This window comes from Alosa alosa, chromosome 9 (assembly GCF_017589495.1).
Source record: "Alosa alosa isolate M-15738 ecotype Scorff River chromosome 9, AALO_Geno_1.1, whole genome shotgun sequence".
NCBI lineage: Eukaryota > Metazoa > Chordata > Actinopteri > Clupeiformes > Clupeidae > Alosa > Alosa alosa.
The window spans coordinates 27,033,407-27,050,623 of NC_063197.1; the positions used below are offsets into that span (position 1 = coordinate 27,033,407).

A 17,217-nucleotide genomic window follows, 5' to 3' on the forward strand; every position below is an offset into this window, starting at 1 on the left:
TCTCTCTCTCTCTCTCTCTCTCTCTCTCTCTCTCTCTCTCTCTCTCTCTCTCTCTCTCTCTCTCTCTCTCTCTCTCTCTCTCTCGGAGTTCCTTTAATGCACTCATTCACCAAACTGTTCAACACTACTGATTTTCTGAACAACCAGAGTGTTTAGCTCAATTTACTCTCATATGCACATTTAAACTGCATTTCAGGTTATTCTATTAGAATTGGCACGACAGAAAGACCTACATTTGTGATGAATCAGTACTTAAAAACACAGGTGGAATCCATAAGGATTTTGTTATTATCTAGGGGATTGGTGTTACACTGTCAGTAGGATGGCTTCAGATGTTGTCATTCAAGTACATTCTATAAGCTCTAATGTCCCTTAGATACCTTAGGTACCATAAATTGTATGTAGTTAAATTACATGCTTTAAGGGTGAGTGGCAATTTAAAGAAGGTGCCATGCACAACTAATAATTTAAGTTCATGGTACACTGTCATGTGAAGTACCGTTGTCATTCCCGCTAACTGCCAAGGCGGAGCAATATGTAGTTCTGTGGTCTGGGTCGGACCAGCCAGCTTTTACAGCAAGAGCCTACCAGCCCCAAAGGGCACGAGTTAGCATGTCAACTATGTTGTTGTGGGCTTTTTTAAAAGATGTTGCATGCCAGTGTCTTGAACAAAACAGTAGTATCATCCATTGTAGGGACATTTTGGTTGGAAGATCCTATGATCCCACTAAATTTGCCAGTTATGAATGCTCTTTGCCGAACATTTGGCTGCATGTCAACTGTGCTGTTGTGGGCATTTTTAAAAGATGTTGCATGCCAATGTCTTCAACAAAACAGTAGTATCATCCATTGTAGGGACATTTTGGTCGGAAGATACTATGATCCCACTAAATTTGCCAGTTATGAATGCTCTTTGCTGAACGTTTGGCTGCCACCCAAACTCCAATACTTATAATGCCCTAAAATCAGTTTGATCATTGTAGAACAAGAATAAATGTATGACTGAAGAAAATGCCCAAGTATGTGCAATAGTTTGTGCGCCTAATAACTTTTCATCTCTGATCATCTTGCTGTGGGAACAGTGAGAGCGCTGAAAATTTTATTTACTGGCAAAACTTTGAATGAAGCATACATGATTGCATTAGGTCTGATGTAGGTTATATCTATTGTAGCAAGGTTCTGTGCACCTTGTCCCAACCAGCGTGGCAATAATAATAAAACAAATAGTTAAATTAAGTGAAACTATGAAGTTTGAAATGGCATAATAACTGCACTGATTTAGCTTTTTTCCCTTTTTGGTTTGAAGAGGTATGCATTGAATGTCTTCCAGTCAAGACATTTTTATCTTGTATTATCTATAGTAAGGATCACAAATCTTAATTTGACTCCTTAGTTCACATATCTATAGATGCTAAATTGTATCTAATGTATAGTTTAATTGAGTTGAATATAATACTAAACATAATTGGACTGAAGTACGTTAAATATGTTTTATATTTTTATATAAAATTTAAAGGAATTTAAAGGAAGCCCCTGAAGGTTGAGCAGGGCCAGCGCAGGGCAGTATTACGAAATGGCTATTTGATATTGATGGACATTCTTGGGTTTATTATGGACTTGATGAGCTGTTGTCAAGCCCCCCCCCCCAACCCCTCCCTCCATCCCTCCCACGCTGCTTGGCCTTTGTTATTTCCCTTCTCGTTATTGGGCTACTGGCTCAGAAGCTTGCCAGCGATGAGAGCGGTAGCTAGCGGAGTGACGTGCCATGCCATGCCGCTGCAGCACGGCCGCAGCCTAGCGCAGCGCAGCACACCACTCCGCTCCCCATCATTATGCATGAGGGCCTGCTGCCAATTAGCCAAAGTCTCCCTTGTCCCCTCTCAGTGAGCCTGACATGCTAATGCATTTGACACATGATGTATAAAATTCATTATGCATTCTGAGTAGTTTGCATGGCTTGCTTCGTTCGCAATCAGAAAGATTAAAACAAATGTATGGAAAGTTGTTGTATGTCTATTTTTTTTTTGGATGGCTATCTAGGGTTTTTTTGTTTTGTTTTTATGAATCTAGCTGCATATGTGAATGCAAATGTGTTTTAATGAAGGAAAATGACTGTGTGCTGTTCATGATATTGTGCACGTGTGCATATGCCGTTGCGTCCATGATCATTAAAAGATGTCCAAGCTGACAGTATATCTCATATAGACGTGCTCTTGTATGATGGCGAAGCCTGTTAAAATAAATTCTTTAATTGCCTGGCGAGGTATGAAGAATTATTTTGCATTGATTATACAGAATGGGGTCTCAAGTTCTTTGCCTCGCCATCTGGTTTTCTTCCAGTTGGGTGCATGTCACTTTAAAGTGTAAACCCCAGATTTGATTCCGACCCACTAGAGCATAGATAGTGAATGTATGAAAATCATCTTTCTAAACGTTAATTTTATTAAATGGCAAAGGTGATCATTAAACTCCACAGAATGCTTAAAATCCTCAAAATTATTATAAATCAGTGAAAGCTGATGTGAAGGGTAGATGTCTCACATCTAACACTCCACCTTCACCCTCCTGGTAAGAGAATGAAAGAAAAGGTAATTAAAACAGTTTGAGTAGGCATGATTGTTGAAGTGCTGGGACCATAAAATTGTCACCTCTGCTTACATGAGGAAGTTGCCTAATGAGTAGGACAGCTTTATGTGGGCCGGGGCTACACTGGTCCCACTTTCAATCTCTCTTTCTCTCTTTCTCTCTTCTCTTGTTCTCTCTTTCTGTCTCGCTCCCCTCAGATATTTTTGTGGGCCAGTGCTCGGTTGGCCTTTGTAGATCTGTGGCTTTCGCTCCTGCCCAAAAGGCCCCGGCTCCCTGAGGCAAAACTACGTTTCACCAAGTTTAACTATCACTTTCACTCTCTCTCTCTCTCTCTCTCTCTTTCTTTCTTTCTTTCTTTCTTTCTCTCTCTCTCTCCCTCTCTCTCTCTTTCTTTCTTTCTTTCTCTCTTTCTTTCTTTCTTTCTTTCTTTCTTTCTTTCTTTCTTTCTCTCCAGTTTGTCTATCTCTCTCTATCTTTCTCATACTCTCCTCTACCTCTCCCAGTCTTGTGCATCACAAAGGAATAGCCCTTGGACTTCTGAGAAATCCTCGCTGGACGAAAAAAAACAAAAAAAAACATGGCCCTATCCCTCCCCTCTAGTCTTCCCCCCTTCAATCCGAGTTTTATGTGATCCCCGAGACTCAGCATCGCCGTTAAACCAGACGGCTATGCGGCAGTTAGTGGTCACTTAGCAGGCAGACGGGCCACACTTCCTTCCCTTTGCTTAACCTTTACTAGGGGCAAAGGCGAGGCCTAATCACACCTCACGGCCGGCTACAAGGTTCAAGTTATTTATGAAAGCCCAAAGCAAAAAGCCTTGGCGCTGGTCCTCATTTAAAACCCATGTGGGGACTGGGAAATAGACGCTTTTTTTTTTGGTACGGTTTAGATGCTAGTAAATGCTGTTTGACCAACTGGTGGTAGAATTGTATGGTTTTCTGTTAAACCAGATGCTTGCAAAATTTGCAGTTTGACCAGTCTTGCGTGAAATAATGCAGTTGGGTGTTCCAACTGCTGCAGCTGAGGAGTGCAAGTTTGTTGATTCTGAGATATTCTTTAAGCAGTCTTTTTTTGTTTCTTCCAGAATTTGATTGCTTACATTCTCATTTGTTTGCCGTGATCTAGTTTGGTAGTACAGTGTCCTATAGTAACTATGCCCCACCATCCAGTCACAGGACACTACTGTGAGCATTACCTCTATGAGAAAAAATAGCAGAAGAAATAATGAACAACTCCCGTTGGTGCTTAAAAACACCCTCAGCCCACTAAATAAAAATGAATCACCTTTAGCACATTGGATTGTATGTTACTTCATCACAGACATCTTATTATAGATGAACCTATGTCTACTGGATTTTAATAATGACTTTGTCTGTGCATTATCACTAAATCAGCCTTTTTAAAGTGTGCTTATCTGCCGGAAGGCCTCTTTTGAGTGTGGCAGGTACGGCAGGAGGATAAATGTGTGATGGAGCTTGTGAGCATGCCGCAGATTACATCGTTTATTTTTCATGTATACAGCCTTGCTTAGAGTCGAAGCAAAGAGAGATTGCACAACTTCAGGGAACTCTGGCATGATGGATGTCTCCCTATCTCAGGATTTGTGGAACACAAACAGATTTGAGTCCCAAACTGTGAAGGAGGGGAAACATCTTTTTCTTTCTTTTTCTGGCTCACTCTCTATCTTCTATAAATTACATAAAAAAAGAATTTGATGCTTTATTGCATTTAAATAAAGCACCATGCCAGGTTTTCTTATTTTATTTATTTATTTAGCTTTTTTTCCTTTTTGGTTTGAAGAGGTGTGCATACCTCCCTTGAATGTCTCCCAGTCAAGGTTCGCTGCTCAAACGGCCAAATAATTTATTTGGCTCCCAAAGCCGTCTCATTTAGGGTGGTAACGGGAGCGTGGGGTGCTGAGGCCTGGTCTGCCTCTCTGACTGCTGCTTAAACAACCTTCATACATGAAAAATGAAGGATTAAATAGCAGGAGCCGAGCATCTTAAACAAAGAGCGACTCGGAAAGATAATGCTTTTGGCCTTTATTGTGCAAAAACCTGACGGCACTTAAGTGGAGGTTCAGTGTGGAGGCTTCTGAAATGCTACGTCACTCTGGGTGGCTACCGTAGAAAGACCTACGAAAACCTTTTAAAAAGCTTTTCTTAAAAAAAATAATAATAATTTGCATCAAGTGTTACTCTTTAGTGCTTTTGACTGGACTTGAGTGCAGACACGTCGTCATCACTTGTGCCAAGGATGACCCAAATTGTGAGAAGTTTTACATGCGGATGTCAAAATATTGGCATGTTACGGGTTGATTGTTTCAGGTTAATGGTCACTCCGACTCAGGAGATTGTCTCGCATGGCCGCACAGCTCCGGCTCTGGCACGTCACGTGCAGGATTTAGCAAAATGAAAATTTGCATTACGTTCACTTTATTGTTTTCTTGTTGTCTGTTAATTCCAGTCTGCAGAGTGCTCACTGACCCATATATTTAAGAAAAAAAAGAATGATGGAGGGGGGGATGAGGAAAGAAAGAAAGAAAGAAAGAAAGAAAACTCCCAGTGTATGTATGCACTGGACTTTGCATAATATATAGTATGCTGAATGTTTTTTTTTTTTATTGTTAAAAACACATTTATTCATGTTTTGATGTATTACAGTGACATATGTGTGTATATCTGTATATATATACACATATGTTTACATGAGTGATTGACACCCAGTGCAGTCCAATACTGTGATGTAATCAGGCTAATGAAGTGTAAGACATTATTCCCTGATAAAATGCACATTAGCACAAAGCCGAACTGTAACAAACCTCTGCCTTTAGTATCACACCACATTGCATAACGACTGGAACTGAGCCTTTTTTGCCCAAGCCAAGACAACAAAACCTTGGCCTCGTTCCACCTCTTAAAAAAAATCATATGAACTTAGCCAAGAATCTGTCAGAGGTAGAGAGAGAGAAACGATGTTACACATTCGCAGTGCTTCTGGTGAGCTTAGTATGTCATTAGCTAAACCAGAATCATAGAATAAATTACACTTAAAACATTTGTTTCAATGAAATTGATGCTGGCAAGGAAGAAGTATTCATATTTTTTTGTAAGGAAGGTAAAAGACAAATAAAGCTGCTTGTTGGCGGCGTCCAGGCTTTGGCTCATGCATCTGGGCTCAGTATGATTGTAAAATTAGCTGACTTATGATGAGTCTGCAGTGGTTGAGTAGTCTTTTTAGAGAAGACACCAAATATGTTTACTTGATTTTGCACCTCCCTCACCACATACCCCCTTCAAAGGCATGCCAGGAATGTTTGAAATGTTGTGTACCCCTTGGTAACAATACGATAATTAGTGAGTGATGCACTGTAACTGGGCTCCTGGAAAAGGACTCCTTTTTTGAAACTGGACTGTTTGTCGAAGCAGCACTGGTAGGGAAACAGCATAGTGATTTTAGGATCATTTGCAGACATTTACACGAAAATTACAGTGATGTTTAATTGACAAATCAGTGAAATCCATCCTCCCTCCCCCAGTCTCTATGTCTGTTTCTCTTCCTCCTCTCTCTCACTCAGACACACGTACACACACACACACACGTACACACACACACCTCATTCTATTAGTATCTTGTGCTATGTGGTACTAGTTTTTGATTTAGCAGAACGACTGGACTGTAAATCAGGTTAGTAAAGATTGATTGTTGCATATCAGCCCTAATTTTCTTCTCTGCTCCACAGTTATCTCCCTTGGTTTGAGATTTACTACAAGCTGCTGAATACACTGGCCGACTACTTAACAAAACAACAGGCAAGTCAAGAAACATTTTCAATGTCAATTCCTGTTCTCTTTATTGAAGTTTGACATATAAATAGGCAGTCTGCATTGCACATATCTGAAATAATGTGTCATGTGAACATTTCAGGGCTTTGTGGCTTGTTTTGTACCCTTGGCTCAACAAAAAAAGAAAAGAAAAAAGTCTATACTTTTACGGCTTTGCACAAGGTCTGGGTCATTTGCCACATTCACACCCCCACATGCTAATGTTGGTTCTCCAGAGCTAGCTCTCTGATGTCACCACTTCACAAGACCAACTTCTCCCTTGGCCAAACCAATGACACTGCCACCCACCGGCTCTACTCCCAGAAACAACTCTCTCAACAACGCTTTCACTGTAGGCACTGGACAGAATAAAAGTTTGGACTGCGGGAAAAAAATAGAAGTTTAAGGCAGATGTAAGGTTGATGACTTGATGAATTTTTACGCTACAGATTATATTATTATAGAAAATCAGATATTGAGAATTGTAATGGATGAACATTAAGCTTGCAAATGCTATGCAATGCTATTTGATTAAGCCCCCAGCCCGAATAGAGTGTGAAGGCCAAGCAGGCGTCTCTGCGGGAGGCCCCAATCGCCAACGCTAAACTTAACTTTGGCAACGTTTGGCAAGCAGACCAGCTGAAGAGGAAGTTCATTCCTGAAGATTTAGTGGAAAACTAATGGCTAGGGAATACACAGCCCTTTCACTCCCCAGCCCCCACTCCTTCCCCATCTTTTCTGCAAAACTATGCAGTACCAGCAAAGACATGAGTTGGGGGGTTGGAGGGTTGGAAAGTATGTGAGATGTAGCACGGGCTGATGAGCCAGCATTTAGAAGGGATGTGGGGAAAGGCTGGGAGGATGCTATCAGCGCGCCCTGACATCTAGCTATGCCTTAACAAAGCTGCTCAGAGGAGGGGAGGCGTGGGGGGGGGGGTAAGCCTCCCTCATGCAAACAAATCACAGGCTAAGTACACACTGGAGTCAGAGGGCACAGGAAGCGGTGTTGTGTCATGCAAACTGCTGAACCACTTAGCACACAACTTCTTATTGTCATTCTCTTGTCTGGGGTGCCAGTGCATCTATTTATAGCTCTGTAGTGTCTGCAATAGTCATCAGCAGCACCTCAGTTGAGGGTTGTCGGCATTGTTTTTATTTACGAGCTTAAAAACATAACATTTACAGACAGGCCTGTAGTGAAGTTGCGAATGCTCAAGTTGGAATTGTTCAAGCACAGTGAACAATTCCATGACACAAGTGCTGTTTTTCTGTGTTTGTCCCATATTTATGTACCTCACAAATATGGCGTGCTCAAAGGAGGAAAGTGCTAAAGTGTTTGTTAGGGCGGGCAGAGGATACGTGATGTGTTTTTGTTTATGCCTCTCTCTCTCCCTCTCTCTCTTTCTCTCTCTCTTTCTCTCTGTCTGCCGTGGCTTGTGAAGGAGATGCTGACTGACATGAGAGGACAGGGATGGTGGTGGTGGTGGGGGGGGGGGGTTAGAATAAGTGAAGTGTTTCCCGGGGGTTGTGTCACTGGCCATGCGTGTGAGCATCCAGCTTGCCCGTGACAAGGCGCAAACCTCTCTTTGGAACTAATGCACAGAAGCGAGAAATCTCAGAAAAACATAAAAACAAAACAAGCACACACGCTGGAAATGGGAGATGGATAGAGAGGGCACAAACAGAAAATGGGAGGTAGGTCAAGGACAGCAGACCAACACAGATTTGTTAGATGAGTTACTGACCCATGGCCCTGCGACATCACTGCTCAACACTCTAGGACGCTAGGCATGTCCAAGGTGCCGCCCAGGGAAAGTAAATCATCGTCCTGACAGAAAGGCCTGTAAAACTCCAGCACATAATCCTGAGGCCTTGGTTTTGTGGCAGAGCGGATCTCCGACAGCCACTTAAAGCCTCCATTTTTTTTTTTTTTTTTTTTTGAGCAGGGGAAACCTTTTGGTTAATTACCAACAGCCGATGTATGTCGTAAATCCTCCCCAGAATAATAAGCTTCTGCAGCGGCCGCGGCCTAGTCTCTTAACCTCCGGATTGCTCATTAAATGTGTGTCAGTCTCGTGTTGTTTTTCTCCCTCTCTTCAGGTCTTTTTTTTTCTCCGTCCTTTGGGCTTATTCATATTTTGTAGACACATTTTGAAATGAGTTGCAAATTCACAAATCTTTTTCTTGATGTGCAATTTTTTTTTTTTTTTTTAAATGTAATATTAAAATTTAATTCTGGTTTCACTGACACTGCTGCTTTGTTTCTACACTTGTCTCCATGCAGGAAGATGACTTGAATGACATGTTAGAATCACTGCACAGACTACCCGTGCCAAAGCCCAACACTCCTGTCAATCTGAGTGTGGTAGGTATCCAAAGACTGCATTGACCCATGCGGTAGGGAGTGAGGTTGTGGAGGTGGTTGTGGTGGAGAGAGGGAAGGCGGACTTGACGTTTTGTTTAGAAACAGAAGTGGCTTTAACAGTGTCTCTCAGCGATAACACTCCCCTGGACACTGTTAACCCTAATGGCCACTTTCACAACTCATCATATTCTCCCCTCCTGTTATCGGCTCCTGGATTAAGTGTGTTTAAAAATAAAGGCAGACTGGTGAGCATGTTTCTAGGGGTTTGACGTTATCTTTAGGATTGTTACTGAATAGTATTATCCTTAAAATGACCTTTGAACATCCATGGTAGGTGGCTACAGTTTATGTTGCATTAATAAATTCAACTCAAGGGCACGATTTTAAAATATCAGTACATCTGTATCTATAAGGGGGATTGTCGATGCATGTACTGTATGGGAGAATATTTAGGTATTGCAGTATCTCTACTGTAGATAATATGCCGCTGAATACCCTGGGCAAATTCTGGTCCATTGAATCAGTTGCAACTGAAAGAAACCAGTTGCATTGTGTTTGTCAGGGTGATCCCACTTCAGAGTAACTCTTTGTCATAACAACCATTACAAATGCGTTGTGCTCTCTAAATTGTGGTTATTAGTGCTGGCCAAGGTATTTGGCCAGGATCACTTAACAACATAAGGTCAGTTGTACAGTACATAACACGTTTCCATACGACTCCTAGAACGCACCCTGGAACAGTTATTGGTTATTATTCTATTAGCACATTATTTCCTTTTATATCACTAACAGTTGTAACACTGGTATTGTCATATAACTAAATTGCCATTTTATTCGGGAAGACCGCAAAGAATGAATATTTCAAAGTGTATTAAGAGCTTAAAAACATTATTTTAAAAAAAAATGCATTAAATCAATTATTCCAAGAAATAAATTTCCTCTCCTCAATTCAATTTTTTTTAAAGAACCAACTATTTTGTCGTAATTCGTGAGTATTGAGCAATGAATTTACAGTTTATTTGGTTGTGTTTGTTTTTGTCCGGCATTCATCATAATTTCTGGCAACTCATCATAATCACAAACAGCTAGATTTATAATCATTATGTGACTGAAGTGGTATACGATTTATTGTTGATTCTTTTTCTCATTGAGGTAACATGAAAAGCAACAACCACTCTGTGAACTGTGTCTGTGTCTGTCTCTGTTTATTCCAATGTGTAAGAATGAGTGGTTGCATATTTCCACGGGGCAAGTAGCGAACGCTTCGGGAAGCCAAGAACCGGTGAGTTAAGTGAGTCAAGGAAAGACTGAGAAAGTGGGAAAGAAAGACAACTCACACAAACGTCGCACAAATTGCATGAGGGAGAATCTTTTTTTCAATTTTGCCAAATAATTCTTTGCTATCTTTTTTAACACTCAAACCAGAAAAACTATCCTGGGTTTGTGATGTCTGTGTTTACTCTTTTTTTTCTGGAAAACAATCAAACTTTGTAAATGATTAATGGCACACTCCACTGTCGTATTCTCTTTTTGAATATCAAAAAAAAAACACATCTTTGGTGTGGCTTTAGAGGGAAAGGCAATTGTGCTCAAAAAATCTCCTTGATGCTCTTCCTATTAACCCACATATCCCAAAGTTAGATAAACAGTGCTTTAAAAGACAGAAAAAGTGAGCTTCTGCAACCCCAACACAAGCTCTTGAAATAGTTTAATTGTTTGTTTTTGTATTTCTTCCCATTTTGCTTATCCTCTGTAAGAAAGTGCGCACCCTGCCTTTCAAACCCTGTTGTCCTCAGTAGTGACATCGTCTGACACAGCAGCAGGGATTTTTAGTCCTAAAGGAGTGACATGTCAGTTGTGACAGCCCCATTATTTTCTTACAGCTTAATCCAGAAACCCACTGGCAGTTGCCAGACAGTGTATTCACTTGCTGGCTAAAAATATACGTTTCTGGTCACTGAGAAAAGCAAACCAAGCAATGCAATAATGGTATAATGGCAGGACTGCTGAATATATGATCATAGCTTCAAAAAAAAAAAAAAAAACACAGGAAAAGTGAAATTGTTTCATTGTTTTTTTTTCCCCCTAAAGGCAAAACGAAAATCCAGTCACTGCAGCCTAGAGCAGAGTCCTAGCACAACGATAAAAGAAAGAGTGACTTGGTTTCAGGGCGGCTTCTTGCTGAGAATGACATGAGATAGAAGTCATCAATTGGAGGGGGGGCTTTTCTCAGGATTGCCTTGCTCCTGCGTCACACCACTGGGCTTCTCAATCAGGCGGCGGGCTTACCCCTCTCTGTGGTGCTTTCCATTGGGGGGTGGGAGTGAGAGAGGACATGGGATAAGGGCAAAGTCAATCATCTGGTCTGTCTCATGCACTATCTATGGTGGTGGGTGGCGTGTTTGTAAGGCTGGGTACGTCTCTTCTATATCTGTGTGTAACTGTGTTTTTGTGTGTCCAACCAATCCCCCTATAAAATGTACATGTATTTTTGTAGCGTTTCAATGTCTTTGTTAGTAAGTGAGAGTGTGTAGCTGTCCATGTGCTGTGTGAAGTCATATACTGGTTCTGTGTGTGTTCTTTCTTTATTTACTTTGTTTTGTTTTTTTGGTGGAGTGCCGAGCAATGTGGAGCAGAGCACACTGATAACGAGCTGTATGATAATGTGCGATCTCTACAAAGACACGCAGCCAGATACGGAGCCAGCTGGAATGCTGCTTCTGCTGCTGCTGCTGCTGGAGCTGCCCCTCCCTCCCTTCCTGCAGTCACCCCTACACCCAACTCCCAATCATCCACCCACCACACACACACACACACACACAAAGAGGCTTGCTCCAAGTCAGAGGCCTGCAGGGCTCTGTTGAGTGATCCGTGTATGTGTGTGAATTTGACTGTCTTGTTTGTCTTCAGTAAGTGCAGACAGACACACCACCAGCTTTGGTTCTTAGCCCTCTTAGCCCGTAGTTCTTCTCCTCCGACAGCCCCTGTTCCCATCAATGAAGCCGCACTCAGGGGTTAGACGCTTATGTGCCGTAAATTTCCATGTTCATTACACTGAGTCCCTTCCACGCGCATACCATAGGGCCACATCACAGTCATCTCGGTGTCTTTTACAGTGATTGAGTTTGAGTGGGAAACGCCTATAAAGGATTTGGGGAACAGAAGATGGAAGCGGTGACGACTTGTCCGCCCTGCTGCGGATTGAAACATGCGTAAGGTCATGCAGATTAAGCTGCAGTCTGAAGCGCCGCTGTCTGACCTTGTGCGCCCGTGCCAGGGATGTGGTCTTCGACCCGGGCCGAGGAGTCCTCGCTCCAGCGTTTCTGTCTTTTCCCTCTTAACTGCCCTCTTCCTCCTCCTCCTCCTCCTCTCCCCCTGTCTTTTTGATCCGCCATATTAAAATCATGTCCTACATCTCGTCCCGGCTTGTCCTGTCCTTGAACCGCGGTGCACTCGGGTCTCAGACGCCAAGGCGAAAGTGGCGGATCCGCTCGGCCTCTGAAGCTTTAATAAAGACCTTGTTCTACATGCCCACGTTTCAGCCTCACCTCTGAGGGCCCTCTCTCGGGGCCCCCACGCCTGTATCGACCGCTCCTGCAATATGCATGACATCGCTCACGCACACACACACACACACACACACACACACACACACACACACACGTGCGCTCTATCAACCGCTCACATATCCCAACTGTGAGCCATTCAAATCAAACAATGAACAAGATGAGTCGTAAATCATTGAACAAAGGGATGGTCTATCTATTCCTTTGTGTTCATCCCCTCTTTCTTTCTTCCTCTCCTTCTCCTCTTCCTATTCTCCGTGAATGGAGGGTGGAATGTTTGCTAACCTCTCTCTGTGTCTGTGTTTCTTGTTGTCGTTTCTAGCACTCGTACTTCATTGCTCCTGATATTAATGGACTTCCCACCATACCTGAGAGTGTAAGAATGTATTTCTTTGTATTCCTCTCACATAAGGTCATCTAAATGTTTGAAATCATAACGATAAAATATCACGTCATATTTTTTAATGATCAAATACAAGTCAGATTTTTTTCAGTTATTGCTGATTAGAAATGTATGAACTTGGAACGAACTGTAGAACATATACAGACTTATCATGGTTTATGTTAAGTAGTGTGTTGAACAGTGTTTATACATGTAATGCTGAATGTGATTATGTGTATAATCAATCAGTGTGCTAATGATGGTGCTTGCTGTCTGGTCGCAGAGGAACCTGACGGAGTACTTTGTGGCAGTGGACGTGAACAACATGCTCCAGCTGTACGCCAGCATGCTGCACGAGCGGCGCATCATCATTACCTCAAGCAAGCTTAGCACTGTGAGTATGCAGCTCCCTGGATCTCCCAACGCACACACACTCACACACACACACACACACACACAGCTCCCTGGATCTCCCCACACACACACACACACACACACACACACACACACACACACACACACACACACACACACACAGCTTCCTAGATCTCCCAGCACACACACACACACACACACACAGCTTCCTGGATCTATCAGCACACACACACACAGCTCCCTGGATCTCCCAGCACACACACACACACACACACGCACAGCTCCCTCGATCTCCCAGCACACACACACGCACACGCACACACACAGCTCCCTGGATCTCCCAGCAGCCCATAGGGCCTGTCCAGCTACAGGCTCTCACACACATGCTCAGAAACGTGTGTGTGTGTGTGTGTGTGTGTGTCTAGACTCCTTAACCAAAGTAGGTAAATACAAACACATGCTCTCCCAGAACCAGTGGAAGTATGTCTCTATGCACATATACGCAGACTCAAACTCTTGCCTTCGTAGGTTCTGCAAAATCTGTTGTGGTTGCCCTCTCTCTCTCTCTTTCTCACTGAGATGACATAAGATATATGAGCTAAGTCTGGAGTCTGTAATGAAGCACACATAGGCTTGATCCCAAGAACAGATTCGGCTCTTTGAGTCGGGGAGGCAGAGACACAAATCACCCAGTGCAGGTCTCTCCCGAAGCACGAACACGCCTAGCTGTGCCGCTGCAAGCCACGCTCCAGTGAGATCATGGCATTTCAGGAAGTGAAAGATCTGCATAAGTGTAGCCGGCGCATGGACTAGCTAGACGTGTGTGTGTGTGTGTGTGTGTGTGTGTGTGTGTGTGTGTGTGTGTGTGTGTGTGTGTGTGCGGGGGGGAACCAAACCACCGTAACCACAGATCGACTATGAGCTGCCACTCTGCACGCGGATGCCAAGGCGGCCGTAAATTATCTGTTATTAGCGCCATAACTCTCTTGCATAGTTTCTGTCCGGCTCCTTTGCGCCGGTGGAGGCGAGTGGGAGAAGGGTGGCTTATCGCCGGGCGTGCTCTCCGAATACCCAGGATGCTCCAGAGAGAAGGGGGGGGAGGAGGAAGAGAGAGAGATAGAGCAAAGCGAGTGATGTCGTCATCCACCACACCACTATCTCCGTGGCTGCTGCCTCCAAGCATGCAATGTATCTGAGCACCAGAAGGTGCGGGAAGGGATGAGATGGGTAAGGTGGTGGTTGTGTGTGTGTGGGGGGGGGATGTGTGATTGCCCAATCCTTTGAGTATTTCACTCCTCTAGAAAAAAAGCAAGGGATATGAAGAGACAAAAAAACTGTGCTGGCCAGCTCATATCGTGCGTGCAGTGGCACCAGCGGGTCGACGCGTGTAAATCATTACACTCCCTGGCTGCTGGAAGGGCTTTGTTCTGGTCTTTTTTTAGGGTGAATTTCTTGACTCCATACGGAAAGCATGTTTTTTTTTTTTTGGTGGGTGGGGTAGGGATGGAGGTAATTTACTGTCTCTGATGCACGGAGACAAATTAGTGTGGGTTTTGGGACGCTAATAATACGGCGCAAGGGCTCATCTGAAGTGGGCCGGTTTGGGTTCCACCTCAGGCTCAGGCCTTTCCATCTCACTGCCAGTCCCCAAAATACCATCCATCCTTCACGGGGAACTCTCAACCAGTGGCTGTGCTTACATGTGCCTCAGCCCATGTACCATGCCCAGGTATGTAAATATTAATGTGTGTGTGTGTGAGAGAGAGAGAGACTTGTGGTATTGTTTTCTCCCAGACAGTCAGTAAGAGGATTTAGAGCTGGCTCGGGTCCAGGTGGGATCAGTCCATGGACTGGATCAGATGAATAAAAAGAAAGTGAGAGAGGGAGATGGCAAGGAGAGTGGGGAAAAAGGAGTACATTTATTATGCATGCTGCAGGCAGGCCCTCAATATGTTTTTTAGGTGGGAGATGGGTGAGGTGGGGCTCTGTCCTGTCCACCCCCCCCCCCCCCCAAGTGAACCTACCATGTCAGTCTTCACCGAACATGTTGGCGCGCCTCCCCTCGTCTCGCCAAAGCAAAGGAATAAATCATGATCTAACACAGGACACATCAGCTGCCTTATTGCTGTTTGGTGACCGGAGGTTAGGAGGTACCTCTTGTCTTTTTTTTTTTTTTTTCCTTCCCCCTCTTCCTTTTCTTTTTTTCCCTGCTCTGTGTGCCAATGGTGGGCCGGGCGCGGGTCCTGTCTGTCCGAGACGGGGGTCCATCGGAGCGTGGCGGCCTGTCACATGCCCGTATAATTGTGCTGCATCAGGGCTCCCCGTTAACTAGTCAGCTGGGAGAGCAGTGGAGAGCTGCAGGCCGCCAGACCTCTGCCGCCGGTCGAATCACACACACACAGGCCAGGCACACACACACACACACACACACACACACACACACACACACACACACACACACACACACACACACACCACCCCCCTCTGGGTCCTGACAGCAGCCTTCAACCTTCTTCCTCATCACGCTGTCAGGGAGCACACTAACAAGAGCCCATATCCACCACCACCACCTCTCTCTGCTTCTCTCTCTCTCACTTTCACTTTTGCTCTCTCTCTTGCTCTCTCGCTCGCTCGCTCTCTCTTTCTGTTTCTCTCTCTCTCCTGCTTGCCTGCTCCGAGCCACCCTGGCATCCAGCCTCTCCTCCATCTCAGTCTCTTTCTCCCTCTCCTCCTCCTCTTCCTCCTCCTCCTCCTGCTGCTGCCGTCGCTGACCTCAGTCTAGGTGCTTACCCTCCTGGTTCCTCCACCACCTCTCCTCTCCTCTCCTCCTCCTCCTGCTCTTCTTTCACTCGCTTTTGCTTTTTACTTTCTGCTGTTTTTGCTCACCTGTTTTCTTGTCTTTTTCTCTTGGTCTTCCCGCTTCCCCTCACCCTCTTCTTTGTCCATTCATTTTTCTTTCTCTCTCTTTCTCTCTTTCTCTTCCTTTTTTTCTCTCTCTATCTCTCTCTTTCTCTCTTCTTCCTTTCTCTCTCTTTTTTCTCTTCTTCCCCTCTCTCTCTCTCTCTCTCTCTCTCTTTTCTCTCTCTCCTCTCTCTCTCTCTCAGCCCTCTATCCTGATTGTCTGTCAGGTTGGCTGTGCTGCTTTGGTTTTTTGTTGACTTTCTCACTTATCTTACTCCTGTTTCCTTGTCTTTCATCAGTGGGTTTTTATACATTCTTCTCCAGTGCCATCATTTTCTCTCAATCTCGTGTGTGTGTGTGTGTGTGTGTGTGTGTGTGTGTGCTGCTTGTGCTGCTTGTGCTGCTTGTGTGTCTGAAGAGAGACAGAGAGGGTTATATTTGGTGATACATGATGTCCTCTGTCCTCTCTATATAACCTTTTCTTTCTGTTTTGTGCCCCTTACCCTCCCCCCCCCCACCCCCAGATACACACACACACACACACACACACACACACACACACACACACACACACACACACACACACCCCTGTGTCTCAGTGCCTTTTTTCACCTTAAGTCGTTCTCTGTGCAGGCTACTTGTTAGTGGCACACCTGTGTGGTCGTCTTGGCTTGCAGTGGCTCTGTGCGTTTGTCAACAGACTGTGGGAACGTGCGTGGCGGTAATTGGGGGGAAAACAAGCTGAGGACCTGTAGAGAAAGAAAAGCAAGCACGAAGGATAGAAAGGCTGCACAGGAGAAGAGAGGAAGGAGATGGGGGGGGGGACTTGGGGGAGGAGGTGTTGGGTGGTGGGGGTGTTGGAGAGTCAGCATGGGACTGCGGCGTTGTCACCAGTGTCAGGAGAAATCGCTGCTCTCGTTTACACAGTCTGCCACCGTCGCACATGCCGTACACAGCGGACCCTGTCTGTGCCGTTCTCTCTCTCTCAGAATAAAAAAAGTGTCCTTTGTTTTGTTTTTTCTGTTGTGTTTTTTTTTGGATTCCTTGTCTCGGCCTTTCAAGTGTAGATTTAGCTTGCTCTAGCTTGTGATTTAGCAGTTTAACTAGCATGGGAGGGATTTTGTGAACTATTAAGAAATAAACATTGATTGGCTTTTAAAAATCATGTATTTTTAGTCACTTTTATTAGTATTTTACAGTGGTTATTGATTTATTTTG

General features: G+C 44.1%; 1 protein-coding gene across 4 annotated transcripts in view; it reads left to right on the forward strand.

Annotated features, from left to right (window-relative positions):
- Positions 1 to 17,217, forward strand: part of dennd1b (DENN/MADD domain containing 1B) — a 99,390-nt gene that overhangs the window by 34,577 nt on the left and 47,596 nt on the right. For 3 of the 4 annotated variants that reach the window (XM_048251708.1, XM_048251710.1, XM_048251711.1), the window contains exons 6-10: positions 6,329 to 6,398; positions 8,695 to 8,775; positions 9,998 to 10,057; positions 12,664 to 12,717; positions 13,007 to 13,117. In XM_048251708.1, the coding sequence (XP_048107665.1) occupies positions 6,329 to 6,398; positions 8,695 to 8,775; positions 9,998 to 10,057; positions 12,664 to 12,717; positions 13,007 to 13,117 (376 nt within the window). The remainder of the gene's footprint in view (positions 1 to 6,328; positions 6,399 to 8,694; positions 8,776 to 9,997; positions 10,058 to 12,663; positions 12,718 to 13,006; positions 13,118 to 17,217) is intronic. The other variant, XM_048251709.1, reaches the window with a different exon arrangement.